This window comes from Molossus molossus, unplaced genomic scaffold, assembly GCF_014108415.1.
Source record: "Molossus molossus isolate mMolMol1 unplaced genomic scaffold, mMolMol1.p scaffold_m16_p_23, whole genome shotgun sequence".
Classification (NCBI taxonomy): domain Eukaryota; kingdom Metazoa; phylum Chordata; class Mammalia; order Chiroptera; family Molossidae; genus Molossus; species Molossus molossus.
The window spans coordinates 10778832-10798989 of NW_023425359.1; the positions used below are offsets into that span (position 1 = coordinate 10778832).

A 20158-nucleotide genomic window follows, 5' to 3' on the forward strand; every position below is an offset into this window, starting at 1 on the left:
CTTGACCCACATTCTCTTTGAACTATTACCCAACTCTTGCTCCTCTTGATACCCCAAATCTTTTCAACTGTTGTCTGTGTTCTCCCCTCCCTTCCTCAGCACCCAGTCTCTCTGCAGCATACTTAAATGGAGTTCTACCACTAATATTTCCCTGGACCTTTTTCTTTAAGGGCATGAATGACTCCACATATCAGTCCTCATCTTCGGTACCTTGCAGCAGCATTCTGTAACATGTACATGGGTTATCATGGCCCCTCCTTCGGCTTTTCTGATGACCCAGTTTAACATACATTCAGAAGAGTACACAAACAAAAACTTACAGCTTAATGATTTATCTCCAGATGAACACCATGTAACTATCACCTATAAGATATGTAACATTGCCATGTCCCAAAAGCCCTCTTCATGCCCGGTCTCAGTCACTGTCCCATCATCATTCCCCTAAAGCTAATCATTGTCTGGACTTAGGAAAATTGCCTAAGCATGATCCTTAAACATTCTAGTTGGTTTTTGCCTATTTTTAAAACATTATACAAATGAAGTCAAACAGCGTGTATTTTTGTGTGTCTGGCTTATTTTGTTCAACATTATATTTGTTAGATTCATACTAGTTGAATGTGGTAGAAGTTTGTTCATTTTCAATGGGGGGGTCTAGTGTATGAGTATACCACAATTTATTCATTCATTCTACTGTCGATGGATATTTGTATTGTTTCCAGCTTGGGGCTATTGTGACTATTGCTGTTATGAACATTATTCTATATGTCTATGGTGTGCATTGCACACATTATGGTGGGAATGTATCTTGAAGTACAACTATTGGTCTTAGAGTATGTATGTATGTATATGTCCAATTTGAGGTGGTTAGGGAAAACTTTTACAAGTTGGATTTTATCAGTTTAGACTTCTATCCACAGCATATGAGTGATACCATTGCTCATATTCTTGCCAACACATTATATTGTCAGTTTTTCAGTGGGCTCGTAGTGCTATCTTATTGTGATTTTAATTTGCATTTCTCTGATTACCCGTGTGATTGGATATCTTTTTATATATTTATTGGTCATTTGATGCCTTCTTTTGTGAGGTACTTGTTCAAATATTCTACTCATTATTTTGAGTCATCTGACATTGTGTTTTGAACTTATTTATATATTCTGGATACAAGCCCTTTGTTGGTTATATCTAATGTACACATATTTTTCCATTCTGTGGCTTGCTTTCTAACTCTCTTGATAGATTTCTCTCTTCCTTTCCTTTCCTTTCTCTTCCCTCCCTTGTCCTCCCTCTGTTTTGTTCCCCTCATTTTCTAAGTTCTCGCTGCTGGTATAGAGAAAAGCACATACATATATTTTTGTATTTTGACTTACTCCCTCTTTCTTTTGATTAGTGTTAGCATGGTATATTTTTCTTGTCTTTTTACTTTTAATATATTTGTGTCTTCCTATTTAATGTGGGTTACTTGTGGCAAATGAACACAGAACTGAATTTTACTTTTTTATCCAATCAAACAATATCTGCCTTTTAAATGTGATTATTTATATATATATATATGTGTGTGTGTGTGTGTGTGTGTGTTCAGCTAGAGTGGGAGAGAGAGAGAGAGAAACATCGATGTGAAAGGGACACATCGAGTGGCTGCCACCCGCACGACCAACCAGGGCCAGGGACAAACTGCAACCGAGGTACGTGCCCTTAGCGGGAACCGAACCCGGGTCTCTCCAGACCGCAGGCCGACGCTCCAACCGCTGAGCCAAACCGGCCAGGGCCCCAGCATCGCACTTTTTAAAGAAAGACCTGATTTATATAATTTTGAAAAAAATCATTTTTTTGTGTGTCAGCAATTGCCATTTCATGACTCAGTAGTTCTATATTCAATAAATATAGAAAATTTTGGTGGACTAGGGAAAGTGTTTCCTAAGAGGACATATTGTTTTTCCTCCTGGGAAAAATATATTGAATTTATTGTTAATAATTAAAATGTGCTTATAAAACACAGGATACAGAGGAAATGTACTTTTTTATTTCTTTTCTAAAGGAGAAGCTGAAACTTACTTATGAGGACAAGTGTGAAATCCTAGAATCTCAACTGAGTGTTTTGAGGTACAGTATTATCATCCATATAAAGTCATAGCAAAGCATACTGATCTTAGATTATATTTGATTGTTTGCTGAAATCCCAGTTTTAGTCAATATAAGAATTACTTGATGACATTGTTTGCAATATGAGACCTTTTCTCACATTATCAAAGGTTAAAGGAGCATAAAATTGTGAAGTCCTTTTCCAAATGTTATTTCAAATAACTGTAACCTAAATTATGTTTTATTTTTTCATCAGTTGTAAAATAGTTGTGTTTTCTGACAGAAATAAGAATCACTAGCTACTCTTATAGAAATTACTCTTCAAAAATAAATAGTGAAAATAAAGCACTTTGGTTTTCAAATTACAAATAAGGATTTTATTCTTTATCTAATTTACTTCATTTAATTTTAAAATTGCAACAATAGTTTGAGTATTTTTGTATACATGGTGAATTTGTGTATACTTTATGAGTTTTCATGTACTTTTTGATATGTTTTTCAAAATCCCAATAAAACCTATATATTGTAGATTAACCATTAGTGATTTATTATGTATTCATTGTCCAAGAATTTAAGTGCAACATTCTCCTTTTTGAGTTAGAAAGTTTTTTTTTTTAATACAGAAAGATACCAGGAATTATTTTGTTGTATGTTAAATGTTATTTTAGACAATAGTAATAAATAACAACTAAGGACATTAAAGCTGTAATCAATAAAATCCCAGCAAACAAAAGTGTGGGTTGGGACGGCCTCACAGGGGGGTTTACTGAACATTCAAAGAACTAACTCCTATTCTCCTCAAATTATTCCGAAAAATTCAAGAGGAAGGAAGACTTCCAAGCTCTTTTTATGATGCCCACATAATCCTAATTCCAAAACCAGATAAAGACACTACAAAGAAAGAAAACTATGGGCCAATATCCCTGATGAACATAGATGCCAAAATCCTCAAGAAAAATATTAGCAAGTTGGATCCAGAAATATATTAAAATACTTACTCACCACAACCAAATGAGATTCATTCCAGGGATGCAAGACTGGTACAATATATGCAAATCAATAAATGTGATACACAGCATAAACAAAATGAAAGATAAAAATCATATGATCATATCAATAGACGCTGAAAAAGCATTTGACAAAATCCAGCACCTATTTTTGATGAAAATACTCATCAAAGTGGAAATAGAAAAATCATATCTCAACATTGTAAAGACCATATATGAAAAACCTACAGCCAACATCATACTCAATGGGCAAAAACTAAAAGCATTTTCCTTAAGAACAGGAACAAGACAGGGATGCCCACTTTTGCCACTCTTATTCAACATAGTACTGGAAGTTTTAGCCACAGCTATCAGACAAGAAGAAAAAATAAAATGGATCCAAATTGGAAAGGAGGAAGTGAAACTGTCATTATTCGCAGATGACATGATATTGTACATAGAAAACCCTAAAAACCCCATCAAAAAACTACTAGACTTAATAACTGAATTTGGCAAAGTAGCAGGATACAAAATTAACATCAAGAAATTGATGACTGCCCTGGCCAGTTTGGCTCAGCGGTTAGAGCGTCGACCTGCGGTCCAGAGACCCAGGTTCGGTTCCTGCTAAGGTCGTGTACCTCAGTTGCAGTTTGTCCCTGTCCCTGATTGGGTTGTGCAGGTGGCAACCACTCAATGTGTCTCTTTCACATAGATGTTTCTCTCTCTCCCTCCCTCCCACTCTATCTGAACAAAAAATGAAAAAAATGTCCTCGGGTGAGGATAAAAAAAAGAAATCGATGGCTGTTCGGCTGGTGTGGCTCAGCGGTTGAGCGTCAACCCATGCACCAAGAAGTTGCCCGTTTGATTCCTGGTCAGGACACATGCCCAGGTTGTGAGCCCGATCCCTGGTGGGGGGCATGTAGGAGGCGGCCAATCGATGTTCTGTCTCATCGATGTTTCTATCTCTCTCTCCCTCTCCCTTCCTCTCTTTGTAAACTCAATAAAGAAAAAAAAAGGGCCAGAGATCACATTTTTAAAAAAAGAAAAGAAATTGATGAAATTGATGGTATTATACGCCAATAATGAACACTTAGAAAGGGAAACCAAAAAAAAAAAAAAAATCCCATTCATTATTGCAACAAAAAAATTAAGATACCTGCGAATAAATTTAACCAAGGAGGTACAAGACGTATTCTCAGAAAACTACAGGGCATTGAAAAAAAAAATAGAGGGAGATATTAAAAAGTGGAAGCATATACCATGTTCATGGATCAGAAGAATCAATATCATTAAAATATCCATACACCCAAAGTAATCTATAGATTCAATGCAATTCCTATTAAGGTACTAATGACATATTTCACAGACCTAGAATAAACACTTCAAAAGTTTATATGGAATCAAAAATAGCCACAGCAATCTTGAAAAAGAAGAACAAAATTGGAGGGATCACAATAACAGATATCAAGCTATACTGCAAAGCCATCATAATCAAAACAACCTGGTACTGGCATAAGAACAGGCATATAGATCAATGGAACAGAACAGAGAACCCAGAAATAGACCCGAGACAATATGCTCAATTAATATTTGTCAATGGAGGCAAGAACATACAATGGAGAAAAATCAGTCTCTTCAATAAATGGTGTTGGAAGAATTGGAAAGATACATGCAAAAAAAATTAAGCTAGACCACCAACTTATACCATACACAACAATAAACTCAAAATGGATGAAAGACTTAAATGTAAGTCATGAAACCCATAAAAATCCCAGAAGAAAAGGTAGGCAGCAAAATCTCGGACATCACACATAGCAAAATTTTCACTGAAACATTGCCTAGGGCAAGAAAAACAAAGGAAACCAGAAACTAATAAATGGGACTATGTCAAATTAAAGAGCTTCTGTACAGCAAAAGAAACCAGCATCAAAATGAAAAGGGATCCACTGTTTGGGAGAACACATTTGCCAAAGATACATTGGATAAGGGGTTAATATCCAAGTACTCATACAGCTCAACAAAAGGAAGACAACCCAATTAAAAAGTGGGCAGAGGACCTGAATAGACACTTCTCCAAACAGGACATACAAATGGCCCAGAGACATATGAAAAAATGCTCAATGTCACTAATCATCAGAGAGATGCAAATTAAAGTGACTATGAGGTATCACCTCACACCTGCCAGAATGGCCGCCATCAACAAATCATCAAACAAGTGCTGGCGAGGGTGTGGAGAAAAGGGGACTCTAGTACACTGCTGGTGGGAATGCAGACTGGTATAGCCACTATGGAAAACAATATGGTGTTTCCTCAAAAAATTAAAAATTGGACTTCCATTTGACCCAGTGATCCCACTTCTAGGAATATACCCTAAGAAGCCTGAAACACCAATCAGGAAGAATATATGCACCCCTATGTTCATAGCAGCACTATTTACAATAGCTAAGATCTGGAAACAGCCAAGTACCCATCAGTAGGTGAGTGGATAAAAGATCTGTGTTACATTTACACAATGGAACACTATATAGCTGTAAGAAAAAAAGATCTCTTACCCTTTGAGATGACATGGAGGGACCTGGACAGTATTATGCTGAGTGAAATAAGCCAGTCAGAGAAAGACGAGTACCACATGATCTCACTTATTTATGGAGCGTCATGAACAAAATAAGCTGACCATCAAAACAGATCCAGAAACATGGAGGTAGGGAACAGACTGATAAACTTCAGAGGGAGGGGGCTTGGGGGGATGGAAAGAGATAAACCAAAGAACTTATTTGCATATATGCATAACCAATGGACTGAGACAATAATATGCAGAAGGTGGGAGTGGGGAGGAGGGGGTCAATGGGGAATAAAAGGGGGGGACACCTGTAATACTCTCAACAATAAAGATAAATAAAATGGCTCAAAAAACACAATAGTAATGAAATATTTTAAAATCGAATGAACTTTAAAATACTAATAATTTTATCTTGTTTGTTAAAGTACTTTTGATTATTATTTTGTAATAGTGCAATTTGAAATACCATTTAAAATTTTCAGCGCATGTATTGCACCAAGAATCAGACCTAGGCTCTCATTGCACGTTATTGTTCATGTCTCTCAATAGGTGCCTATGCTTTTTATACCTCATCCTTACTCATTTCAGGGTTTCTATAGAGATTTTTACTTATTCACAAAGAAGCCTAATGTTTTTAAAATGGTCTAATTTTTGCTTTCTTGCTTTTTATCTTTATTATATTTTGATATATAATTGTGTTTTGATTCTTTAGTTGTGTATTTCTAAATCATTATATTTATGGTAATGTGATTTATTTTATCTCATTCAGAATCCAAATATGCCATCTTTAATTACATTAAAATACAACCTTACAAGGAAGTAGGCTTTGCTCCCTGCATCCTTCTTTCTTTATTTGCTTTTTGTTGTTGTTGTTGTTGTTGTTAGTTATTTATTTTTCAGAGAGAGGGGAAGGGAGAGAGAGACAGAAACATCAATCTGTTGCCTCCTGAAACCTGGGCATGTGCCCTGAGCGGGAACTGAACCGGGACTTCTCAGTCCATGGGACAACGCTCAATCCACTGAGCCACACCAGCCCGGCTCTTTGTTTTCTTTTAATATAATTTAAGACTATTGGTAGAAGCATTTTCTTACAGAAAGAAAGAAAATCACTGCTCCCAGAAACTCTGGCTTTGTGGTAACCATTGCTTTTTATTTTTTGCCGTTAGAAGTAATCAGAGCTACGTGTCTTCAACTTGCACCATCACCAATGTTCAGGGAGACCCTTTTACTCCGGAATGTGCTTCTGAAGATCTTTTTATAAAGCCATCGAAAGTCAGACTTTTCCTTCCTGATACTTATAAAGAAAACTTATTATGTTGGAGATATTATCTTGGGAATAGGGCAAAAACAGCTCCATTTATTTTCCTGTGCAGACTGTCATGAGATTAGCCTTCAGAATCCTTAGATTGCCTGAGGGTCCTTCCCACCTCCCCCAGGCTGCTGAAAGCCCCCGTCCCAAGAGCTGAGGTACAGTGTGATGGCTGGGTTTCTCCTCTGTGACAGGCAGCAAGCTGGGACAGGTATATGTCCCTGAATAGAATAGAGACTGGCAACAGAGAGTGGACAGAGCCAGAGATCAATGCCTGCCTTCAGGATTCCAGGAACTCAGGAGAACAACTTTCTCCTTGAGCTAGAAGTTTCTTTTCAGACAGTAGGAAAGGGATGTCTGTGCAAGGAAGCTCAGCTTCCCACGTTGACTTTGCAAAACTTGGAGAAAAACATCATCCAAGGAATATCCTATAAAGTCAAAACAAACAGCCCCTAGCCCCTAGCCCCTCCCCCCCACACACCATTTCTCAACCCCCGCCCCCTTTTTTTCTAGCAAGCTGCCTATTCCCAGCTAATACCTGCTACTTAGGAAATCTGAAACTGACAAGTTCCATATAACTTCTTTGCCGAGCCCGCTCCCTTTCAAAACAGCTCTTTGTCGAACTGTGTGGTTAGATAACTTTGTAATGTTTTTTCCTCCTGAAGAAACATGGGCAGTAATAGGATCCATGTCCTTTATGTGGTCCTTTAAGTTACTCTTCATCAACTTTAAGAGGTTAACACTGGAAACTGGGTATTTCCCTCCATTCAAGGATACTGTGTTATGTCACCACACCCCTTTAGTAAATGAAACTTTAGAATTTGCATCAGTAGTTTTACTTTTGTTTTGTCAGTCATATAATGTAGTAGAAATAGGATCCTGTGAGAAGAAAGCCAGTTATCACTGGCAGACGGATTTTACAAGATCTTGGGCTAATTACTAAATATATTCAAATCTCATTTTATTCAATGTGTCAGTTAGGATAATCACACCTAGCATTCAGGGTTGTGGTAAAAATTAATAAGGTATTGTATGTACAGCACCTCATCAGGTTCACACCCGTAAACAGTTAGTAGTTATCACTCTGATGATGCGCTGGCACGTCATTTCACCTAGCCGTTGACTGGAACCTTTCTCCCCTCTCTCTAGGAAAGACTTAGCTGAGTATCAGAAAAACTGTGAAGACCTTAAACAGCGTCTAAAGCACAAAGAGTCTCTCCTGGCTGCTGATACTTCTAACCGAGTTGGTGGTCTCTGTTTGAAATGTGCTCAGCACGAAGCTGTTCTTTCCCAAACCCATAATAATGTTCACATGCAGACCATTGAAAGACTGACTAAGTAAGTATGTCTCCACATGTGCAATCTTGGGCAACAGGGGCAATTGCCGTTAAAGGGGCAGCGTGCTCTTTTATCGCCATGCTAAATCTCTAATGTGTGAATACTGTGAAGCTTCAGGAAAATGGGTTTTAAAAGGTCCCTCCATGGAACTCTCTTGAAAACAGAATAACTGAGTTCTGCCGACTGGGGTAACATGTCACTGTGGACAAGTCATTTTCTCTGTCTGGGTTTCAGTCTCTTTCTGAAGTGAGAAAATTGAAGTATTTGATATTTACAATTCTGTTCATTTCTCTGACTCTATACTTAGAAATTCAGCACTATTCCTAACAAAACTGAGTTGGAGAGGAATTCTTTTGATTTTATCTTGGTTTGCCTGCTGTAGTTTAGGTAGAGTCAGTTATTGTCCTGTCTTCATCATGTGCCTGTTGGGAATAATATCATGAGTGCATCAGAAGAGGGTCCCACTATATTCCAGTATAATTAATATTCCAGGATAGACTAAGGGCAAGTTACAAAGCTTTTACGTAATCAAAGGTTTTATCTAAGCTGAAATACTGCAATTCTCTGTATATATCTATTTTTGTTCTGTTTCCACTACTCCAAAGAAAGCCTTTTCCTGTGAAAGTTTTATTCTGTGAAAATCGAGAATTATTGTTTAATATATTATAGAGTGATGTTTATAGTGTGTTCCCCCATTGCCCTACTTTTCTCTAAGCTCAAGGTCACCTCTCTCTAGTTGCCTGGGCTCTTAATTTTTTATTTATTTTTTTATTGATTTTAGATAGAGAGGAAGGGAGAGGGAGAGAGAGAGAAACACCTATGAGAGAGAACATCGATTGGCCGCTGCTTGCATGCTCCCCCACACTGGGGACTGGGCCCACAACCTGGGCATGTGCCCTTACCAGGAATCAAGCCCACAACCTGTTGGTGGACAGGTCGACACTCAACCAGTGAGCCACACTGGCCAGGCTGCCTGGGCTCTTGAAGTGGCCCAACATCACTTTCAATACAAGTATTCTCCCACCAGCTTTGCCCCATTTTTCTCTCAACGGATTTGGACGCCTTACTCCTATGACTTTATACACTTTCTGTATACGGTACATGGAGGCAGCGACTCTGTCGTGTGTATCCCCGTATGCCTGGCATCTAGCATGTACCTATGGTGGACACTCAGCCAATGTTTGCTGTTCCGATGACTAGGTGTCGGGGCATTTACTGCTTAACAGTCAGACATCCTCCAGTTGGAACTGGTCTGGAGAGTGGAAAGACTGTGCTCATGAAAGTCACAGCAGTTTTGCTCTTTGTTTTGACCTTGACTTGCCTGAGTCTGGAGTCCTCTCCAGACTCCAGACGGGTGTTGTTTGGAGGTGTAACACCTACCTGCCTACCTCTTGGGACTTGACTGAGCAGCTTAGCCGGTGGCTAGAGCACACGCTCTTGAGTCCAACTGCCTAGGATCTAGGCAGGTGGTTCTCAACCTTCCTAAGGCCGCGACCCTTGAATACAGTTCCTCATGTTGTGGTGACCCCCAACCATAAAATTATTCTCATTGTTACTTCATAACTGTAATTTTGCTACTGTTATGTCTTAGGCGACCCCTGTGAAAGGGTCGTTCGACCCCCCAAAGGGGTTGCAACCCATAGGTTGAGAACCACTGGCCTAGATTCATCTTCTGGTTCTACTACTAACTTACTCTGTAGCCTCACAAAAGTTGCTTAACCTATTTTGTCTCAATATCCTCATTTTAAAAATGGAGGTAAAGGTACCTAAGTAATAGGGATATTTGAGGGGTCATTGAAAGCATACCTATATAGCGCTTAAACAGTCCCTACCCTAAGTATTAAGTCCTCTGTACCCCCATGTTTCAAGAGCTGTCTGGAAGACATGGTTTCTACGTATTGACTAACCTACTGGTTGTTACACAAAAACTGAATTTCTCCATTATGGACTGACGGGTAGTTTTTCTGATCTGTGCTGATGGTCCTGATTTGGTTAAATATTATATTAATTATAAAATATATGATTAAATTATTCATACAGATTCAATATAACTATGAAATTTATTCAATATATTTTCAGAGCCAACTAACATGGACTTAACATTTATTATATGCCACGGAGTGCCAGGCAATTTAAAAACATATCTCTTTTCATCTTAACAAAGCTTTTATGAGATAAATGTTCTTTCCCCCATTTCAAAGGCTGTTTATATTTAGGAAAAAAGAATAGAACCATACTTCACAAAAATAAATTGAAGATGGTATAAAGACCCAGATATAATTGTGACTGTTGAAGTATTAGAAGAAAATATAGAAAGTATCTTTTATTTTCAATTTTTTTTTTTTTTTTTTTATTGATTATAGAAAGAGAGGAAGGGAAAGGGAGGGAGTGATCAAACATCCATGAGAGGGAACATTGATAGCCCGCCTTCTGCATGCCCCCTACCGGGGGTTTGGCCCACAACCTGAACATGTGCCTTGACCGAATTGAACTGGTGACCTCCTGGTGCACGGGTCAACGCTTGACCACTGAGCCCCTCCTGCCGGGCATATGGAAAGTATCTTTATAGCCTTGGGCTATTTCAAAGTCCTGAGTATAACATGAAGAGGGAAAGTCATAAAAGAAAAAAAATGATACAGTTGATTCCATTAAATTTTTTTTTCTTGCCCTGGCCGGTTTGGCTCAGCGGTTAGAGCATCGGCCTGCAGTCCCGAGAGACCCGGGTTCGGTTCCCACTAAGGGCATATACCAGGTTGCAGTTTATCCCTGGCCCTGGTTGGGTCGTGCAGGAGGCAGCCACTCGATGTGTTCCTTTCACATCAATGTTTCTCTCTCTCTCTTCCTTTCTCTCCCTCTCACTCTATCTGAACAAAAAACAGAAAATGTCCTCGGATGAGAATAAAAAAAATATATTTTCATCTTATATTACAAAAAATTGGTACAATGTATAAAGAATTTCCTTTGAAACTAACAAAAAGGACAAATTGCCCAGTTGCAAAGTAGATAAAGAATAGCAATTGCTGCCTGGCCGGTATAGCTCAGTGGCACCCATGCACCAAGAGGTCGCCAGTTCGATTCCTGGTCATGGCACATCCCCAGGTTGTAGGCCCGATCCCCAGTGGGGGGCATGTAGGAGGCAGCCAATCAATGTTCCCTTTCATCAATGTTTCTATCTCTTTCTCCCTCTACCTTCCTCTCTCTCTAAAATCAATAAAGAAATAATTTTTTTTTAAAAAGAATAGCAATTACTGAACAATAAAAGAGGAAGATGTCAATATATGAGAAGGTATTCATTCTGTTATTATTCAAGGAAATTCAATTTTTAATAAAACCAACCCATCAAATTGGTAAAAGTTAAAGAAGTTTAATAATCACAAGAATTGGTGAGGCCATGACTATGCAAGTATTTTCATACATTGCTGGTGGAACTATAAATTGCTACTACTTTGGAAGGTAATTTAATACTACCCATTTATATTTAAATTGTGTATTAGCCCAGCTGGTGTGGCTCAGTTGTTGAGCATTGACCCATGCACCAAAAGTTTGCTGGTTTGATTCCTGGTCAGGGCACATGCCCAGGTTGTGGGCCCGATCCCCAATAGGGGGCATGCAGGAGGCAACCAATCAAAATTCTCATTCATCGATGTTTCTCTCTCTCCCTCTCCGTTCCTCTCTCTAAAATCAATTAAAAAAAAGACATAAATTTAAATAAATTGTATATTACACATTTCAAAATTTACCCTAGAGAACTTATATATGTGCATAATGAGTCATTTATAGGGACTGGTTTTTGCAGCATTGTTTGTGATGGCGTTGTGATATTGTGATATAAGAAATACATATTTTGGTCTTTATCTCTAGTTTCTGTAATTTCATAAATGATAAAGAGTAAGAAGAGCGCCCTGGCCAGTTTGGCTCAGCAGTTAGAGCGTTGGCCTATGGTCCGGAGAGACCCGGGTTCGGTTCCCGCTAAGGGCACGTACTTCGGTTGCAGTTTGTCCCTGGCCCTGGTTGGTCGTGCGGGTGGCAGCCACTCGATGTGTCCCTTCACGTCGATGTTTCTCTCTCTCTCCCCCTTCCCCTCTCTTCCTCCCACTCTATCTGTACAAAAATGGAAAAATATCCTCGGGTGAGGATTAAAAAAAAAAAAGAGAGTAAGAAGAGCATTTTTTGTGATAATATTCGCTGTTTTTTCCCATGCTCCTGAAATAGCTCTGGAACATAAAGGTGAAAAGAACATCTTTTTTCTTAACAAACCCCTTTTAACCATACTTGAGCTTAATTTTCTCTAGGTTCATACATTTGCATAGAAAAATATTTGAAAGGATAAATACTCAATATTTAATAGTGATTATCACTGGAGAGGTGGAAGAAGACATTAAAATTGAAAGTATGTGCCAAATAAATCTTTATCCATGTTGGTAATTAATTTTATAAGGAGAATGTAATGAAAAAATTAATTTGAAGTAGAAAAAAGTATATTCAAAGTTACACAGATAAAAAGAGGCAGAGTTGAAAACTAAGTAGCAAAAGCAAACAACAACAACAATAAAAACCAAGGCTGGTTTTTTTCCTATTATATTGACTTTTATATTGCCATTGTAGATCATGAGAAAAACATTTTAAAGGGAAGCAACAATGTTTACATTGATTCCAAGTCTGGCAGTCACTTAGAAATTAGATTCTTGCTCAGTTATATAGTCCTTTGTGCCTATTCTTAAATTTCAGCTTTTAGCCTCTTAAAATAAATGTCAACCTTCTTAGTTCAGTTTTCTGCCTTGTCAGCATATCACTGGCTCATGTTCTACTTTAATAAGAGAATACAGTGGAAGGTCTCTGCTTGTACTGTCAATGAAAATCTTTGTCTCTCTAGTTCCCTTGGCCTAAGCTGGTGTTCAGCTTCTTTCAACTTATTAATGCAGAATGCTGAAGTTTGAGTGTGATGCAGGCTTTGAAGAGTAGCCAGCACTTTGTAGGTTTGGATTTCTAGCTTATGCATAATTAGAAGCATGACCTCTCGATGAGCTGTATTTCCTGCATGACTTTAACATGAGGATTTTTTAAAATTGCATCCCCAATACAAGAGTTTCCTGGCCTCTGATGGAAATGTGGTATTGCGACAGCAGCTCTAAACTCCTTTGTTGATCTTTCAAGCATATGATGAATTGAGTATATGACACGGGAATGACTTGGACACTTGAAAAGGAGACCAGACCACCCGTGTGTTTGTGATGTTTCTTTAGGACCTTAGGGACTTTTTGGAGGGTATACTTAACAACTGCTGATGACATTGGATATATTTGAAAAGTTGATTTGAAGTCCTTCTGCCTTTCGCTCAGGCCTCATTATGCTGTGAGGTAGGTAAGAGCAACAATAATCTCTTTCTTGCTTTATGATCAGAATACCTTAGAAGGTAATTGAGATGGAACTGCTTATATTAAATTTCTTTCTGTAGCTCCTGGTGCCTAGGATAAGTCTCACTTTTCAGAGAGAAGTGATCACCACTGTAGTCTCCTGGGACTTTGGTCCAGCTTGTGATTTGGGGTGGATCATCGGCAATGTTCTCTAAACTTGGCTTTGAAAGACTATGGCAGGAACTTCCCAGAAATGAGGAACAAGAAGTGCTGAAGTCAGCCTTCTAGCTAGCTTTTTGAAAACAGCGATAATGCTGATTGATGATGTTTAATAGTGCTTGAAGCTGGTAATAACTGTGGACTAACTTGGGAACTAGAGGAATTTCTTAGGCACCCGTATTTCAGGACAAAGCTGATGCATGTAGATCAGACCAAGTCTCTCTTTTCCTTATTTCAAACATTTGGCCAGGGTTATTCAGGGACTTGCCCAGTCCTGTGTGCTGGGAGTCCCTTAAATACTCCATGCTCATTAATTGAGCCCAGACCTCACACCCATGCCCTTATCTCACCCTCTGCCTCCCTGCCTTGCCTCTGGCCATGGAATGTTGCAGGGATAATGCTAATTAGCTCACTTGGCTCCAGAAACTCCTTTATCACATTTATCAAACATTTACATGGTATTTTGTTTTGTTTTGTTTTTTAATCCTTACCCAGGACATTTTTGCATTTATCTTCAAATAGAACGGTAGGGAGAGAGGGAGGAAGAGAGAGAGAGAAATATGGAGTGGTTGCCACCTGCACAACCCCAACTGGGGCAGGGACAAACTGCAACCGAGGTGCATGCCCTTAGTGGGAACCGAACCCCGGACTCTCTGGTCTGCGGGCCGACGCTCTAACCGCTGAGCCAAACCAGGCAGGACACACATGGTGTTTTTAAGCACTGACACAACTTTTGCCATGGAAGACGGCGATCAGAACTGTCCTCTCCCTTCCACGTTGTCACAGCATGCGTATTTGTGTAACTCCCCGTTGTGAGAGGGCTGCCGGCTGGCCTGGGGACTGGGACCCTGGAGGATGGCAGCTGGCTGGGGAGTTACCCTGCGGGGTTGGGGAACTGTTTCTGAGGGCACATGATGAGGAGTAGGGTGTGGCTGAAACATGGGAGCTAAATCAAGAAGGTGACAGCCAGATGAACATATGAAGGGGGCAGGAGGAAGGCCCTGTACTGAGGACAGGGCTAGCATGCCCGGAGCTTTGGGTTTGTTTGGTAGCTTTTGCTCTTTGGTACATGGCGGAGTTGAAACAAAACATTACAAGACAAAACCAAAAATGTAGTGACTGAATGGATAATCCTAAATTGCATAAGTGTGTGTACAGTTTAGGCATCGCTCCTGATGGCCACCCTAAGGCAGAGAATACGGTTCTCTTACAGAGAATCAGACTGTGTCAATCCAGTGGCCACGCATTTTTAATATAATTATTTCATGGTCTCACTGTTGAGTGATGAGCTGGACAAAACATCAGTGTTTGGGGTTTACCTGGGATGATTTTCTGTGATTCGATGGGCTGAAGTTGGTGAGTTGATATTGTGAAACGTTGACCCAGAGAAATAGCTCAGCTTAGGGTACTTCTGAGATGCTGCCCTTTAGTTTCCAATTCTAAATAGCTCAGGGCCTTTTTAAATTTAGATCATAAAGTATTAGAACTGGGACGGAGTTTTATGTCACTTCTTTTGATGCTTTCCTGTAGCCAAGTCATTATTCATTCATTTGTTCTTTTGCTGTTTGTTTCATTATCTACAGTGTGGAAAACCACTCAGCAGAGGATATACTGAAAAGAGGTTAAATGTATCAAATATAAGACACAAATCTCTTAGATTTTAATCCTGTTGTGATCTGTTAACATACTATGAACACTGAGCTTTTTTGTTAATTACGTTTATTTGAAACTTTGTTTTGATGAAGGCATGATATCAGAAACAGATAAGGGCAGCATTGAGTAGTAACTGGTTTTTCAGTAGGTGTTAGACTTGCTACTTATAATTTTTTTCTAGAATTAGAGGTTCTAGTTGGATTGCATATTCTCAATAAAGCTAGTCCCCATTTTTGTGTTAGTTTATTTAAAAATGTAAATAAAGCCCTGGCTGGTTTGGCTCAGCTGTTAGAGCGTCAGCCTGTGGTCCAGAGAGACCCGGGTTTGGTTCCCGCTAAGGGCATGTACCTCAGTTGCGGTTTGTCCCCGGCCCTGGTTGGTCCTGCGGGTGGCAGCCACTCGATGTGTCCCTTTCATATTGATGTTTCTCTTTCTCTCTCTCCTCTTCCTCTCTCTTCCTCTCTCTCCCTCCCACTCTACCTGAACAAAAAATGGAAAAATGTCCTCGGGTGAGGATAAAAAAATAAAAAATAAACAACAAAAAAAGATTTAAAAAAATAAAAATGTAAATAAATATAAATTCAGTTTTGCTTGCCTTTAATTGATTTATTACATAACTAGAATAATTTGCTTTGACTTCTCCACTTTTTCATATAATCATTGTGTTTGTATTTTCTAAAAATACATAACTCCTTTTTCATTTCCTTTAGAACCAAAAAAAAAAATAGGCAAAGTAAATTATATTTCTCAGTTTAAAACAAACACATTAGGAAATTCTAAAACAAAGGTCATCATGCTCCCATATTAGCAGCAACCTGTTTTCTCTCTCTCTCTTTCTCTTTTTTAACAAAAAGAGCTTTTATGAAACTGTTAATAATTGTAACTTTGTTCAGTATTACATATTTCTTAAAATATGGCTGCTTTCCAAATACCACAAATAGTTTCAATCATTTTATCGGCTAGAGATCTTTTTAAATGGAATCATTGGTTAATTCTGAAAGCAGCTGAAACTCAGAGTTTATAATCTTTTAAATGGTGACTCAGAGTTTGTTAAATTACAAAGAAAATTGCAGCCGGCTGTTTCCTGATAGTCGAGAACTCAGCAATGAAAGGGGATGACGCGCAGTTCCTTCAGCCGGACTGGAAGCCAGTTTCAAACTCGAACAAAACACACTTAGCAGCTCAGCTGACAGTTTTCAACTCCGGGTGTGTAGAAAGTTCCTTTCTCTTTGGTCTACAGGTCTTTTCTATCCAGTGGATACATTCCAGATAGCCCAGAATCTTTTATATGGGGTTTATTCAGCCTGTAAGAAGGGGTCCTTGCTGTTTCACATGCCAAAGCATGTTGGCATTCTGTTCCCTTCTCCCCGAGAAGAAGCTGAGCTCAGGGCACCTCTGCATGTGGGGTGAGCCGGCAGTGGTGAAACCCGGCGGGACAAGATATTGTTAACTGATGAGCAGTAGATGGATGACCAGGACCTTTGAGGGTTCAACAGCACTAAGAAATGTTCCTAAGTAGATGAAAGAATGTAATTGGAAGAGAAGAGTGAAGAGGAGCGTGGAGGAAGGTATAAAGGACAGGACATCTCTGTGTTCAAGTCAATGAGAGGGGACTTAGCAGTGTGAACAAAGCCTGAGTTATCCTTCTATGTGGACCTACACTTTGGGGTACAGCCCTCAGCTTCCCTGCCTTGTTGCTTTTTTTTTTCTTTTTCAGCTCCCTTCCCTTTTATTTGCAAGCAAATTTCCTCTTTCCTGGGCTTGAATCTGCATCGCTCAGGGTGCCAGCCGGCGCCACAATAGGTCATTGTCCCGCGAGTGCCGCCTTTCCGGCCGCTCTGCCAGCCCCGCCAAGGAGGGACAGAGGGTCTTTCTCCGGCGGGCCGCGCTGTGTGCTGGGCCGCCGCCTGGCCCTTCGAAGACATCTCCATGCTGTGTTCTCTCTGACTGAGGAGTACGCGGTCGTCCGGTCACTCCTTGCTCTGAGGGTTCTTTCTGTGCCAACAGGGAGAGAGATGACTTCATGTCGGCGCTGGTGTCCGCACGGGCCAGCGTGGCGGGCGCGCAGCGGAGGGAGGCCAGCGCCTACGAGCAGGTGAAGCGGGCCGTGCAGATGACGGAGGAAGCCAGCCTGGAGAAAACCAAGGCGCGTCTCCCAGGATGAGCAAGTACCTTCGAGTATTTCCCCGCTTACTCTTCCGTAACTAAGCTCTCTCTTCGAAACGCGCGAAGTGAATGCCAATCTGTGCATGTTAACTTCGCTGAATGAAACAAATTTGCCATTTGGAGAGGTCTCAGTCCTCTGCAAATACTTTTGCGATATCACTGTTCCCAGAACATAGTACACTGTGGTTGAGTACTTTGAGAGGCTTGTATGCTTCATCTTTTTATTTGCTGATAATTTTTTTAATTTTTTTTTTTTATTGAGTTTTGAGAGAGAGAGAGAGGAAGGGAGAGAGAAATAGAAACATCCATCACTGCCTCCTGCATACCCCCTACTGGGGATCGAGCCTGCAACCGGACGGGAATCAAACCGGGACCTCTCAGTCCATGAGACGATACTCTGTCCCCTGAGCCACACCGGCCAGGCAATTGCTGATAATTTTTAATGTTGTTAAAATCTTAACATGCATATATACATGTTCATGTATGACTAAAGACAAATGTTTTTTCTCTGTACACGGGGAATTTTGAGAACATTCAAATATGCCACAGATAATAATGGATGTGTATTTAATAGCACCCTTAGCTATGAGACAGGACCCACTGTGTACTACACCAGACATGTTTAGTGGTAATGACGATGACAGTGAGTTAACACTTAGTGATCAGGCAGTGTTGTAGGGACTTCGAATAACAGCAGTGACCGTTGGTTCATTGCTATGTTTGGGGGCCACACCTTAGTCCATTCAAGACGCACTGGCCACTTGTAGCTTCGATTACTGTGTCAGACAGTGCGGACACAGCCAGAACATTTCCGGCATCACAGAAAGTTCTAATGGTCAGCATTAGTCTAAGCCACATCGTAGCATCAGTGTTTTACTGAAGGACTGGGCTCCTCTCCGGGAAGCCTCCTCCCAGTCACTGCCTTACCATTTGTCTCTCTATCAAGTTCATCCCCAGCTCTTCCCAGACCATTTGTCCATCGCTCTTTTCATAAATGTCTTCCAAAACTGATGTTTGGTTCTGACCAAACCCCCCACCAGACTTTTTTGTTTCCTTCAACACTTCTGTTTCATTTGTACTGAGGTCGTGTTGTGCCTTTTTCGTATGATGACCCTCAGAACCTCCAGTGAAGGCCCTTTGCGGCTTGTTTCATTCCTCCGCTGACGAGGGCGGGTCAGCATTCATTCATCTGGCTCCTGACGGCCGTGCCCAGGCTTTGCTTTGGCACCTACTTTCAGCTTCCAGTCTCCTTTGAGATCATTGCTGTCTGTCCTCTCCCTGATTTCAGTCAGTGTCAACTGTCAGTCTGGACGACACTATTTGACACTCTTTTTTTTAAAGAGTTGCATCCATTGGATTAATCGGGTTTATAAAATAGTTGTTCATGGGGTTTATAAAATCTTTGACACTTTTTAAGAGCTTCAGCATCTGCCCCTTTCCCCCCGGTCTTAGTCCACTGAGGCTGCTATAACAAAAACACCCCCGACTGGGTGGCTCAAACAGGTGTTTATTTCTCTCAGTTCTGGAAGCAGACAAGTCCAAGACCAGGGCTCTGGCAGATCCGGTGTCTGGTGAGACCCACTTCCTGGTTCGTAAACAGCATCTTCTCCCTTCATCCTCACTTGGAGGGCGGGGTGAGGGTGCTCTCTGGGGCCCCTTTTGTATAAGGGCACTAATCCCATTCACGAGGGCTCCACCCTCCTGATCTGATCGTCTCCCAAAGGCCCCCCCTCTTCACACCATCAGTGGGAGGGCAGGGGTCAACATATGAATTTTGGAGGGACACGGGTATTCATTCTGCAGCATTCTCCACCTTATCGCCTTTCATCAGCCTTAAAAATGTACATGTCCACATTGTTACTATATGTACACCTTCGTCTCCAGAGTCCCAACACACTGTGGCTTCCTTAGCTCTGTTGTCCCCGTTCTGCTGTGACTCCCACATCAGCGTCCATGCGCCCTCAGCTCCCCTCCCAGTTAAATCTGCTCAGTGTCCTCATTCCTGCCGTTAGTCGTCCGGCCTCCTCTCGTGTCTCATTTTATCTGCTGTCTGCAGGCTGTTCTTCCCTTTCCACTTCAGTATGAATTTCACAATCCCAAACTGAACTCAAGAGAGTCACTCCCCCAAACCGCTGTGTTCCCTGCTTGCTGAATGGCCCCTCTGTCCACTGACGTGCCCTGGCGGGAAACATGACTCTCATCCCCCTCATGCCTGACTCCAGCCAATCGCAGGCGCTGGCGTTCATTTCTGAGGTGGTTGGAATTCTTTCCTCTCTGTCGCCCTGCTTTCTCAGGCCATTGTGATCTCCGGATTCCTGAGATATGACAGCCTCATGCCCCTTTCTCCCCCCATTCCCTGCAGCCAGAGTGGCCTTCTTGCAGGCAGACTGTGCCATGGACTGCCGTGTCAGCTCCGGGGCTCCCCGGTACCTTCGCTGTGCCTGGGGCTGTCACATGAGCTTCCTCACTGGGAGGGCGGTCACGTTTAGCC

General features: G+C 40.8%; 1 protein-coding gene across 1 annotated transcript in view; it reads left to right on the forward strand.

Moving 5' to 3' along the window:
• Positions 1-20158, forward strand: part of SDCCAG8 (SHH signaling and ciliogenesis regulator SDCCAG8) — a 143990-nt gene that overhangs the window by 28996 nt on the left and 94836 nt on the right. Inside the window, exons 7-9 of the mRNA XM_036277573.1 lie at positions 2039-2103; positions 8087-8275; positions 17509-17647. Of these exons, the coding sequence (XP_036133466.1) occupies positions 2039-2103; positions 8087-8275; positions 17509-17647 (393 nt within the window). The remainder of the gene's footprint in view (positions 1-2038; positions 2104-8086; positions 8276-17508; positions 17648-20158) is intronic.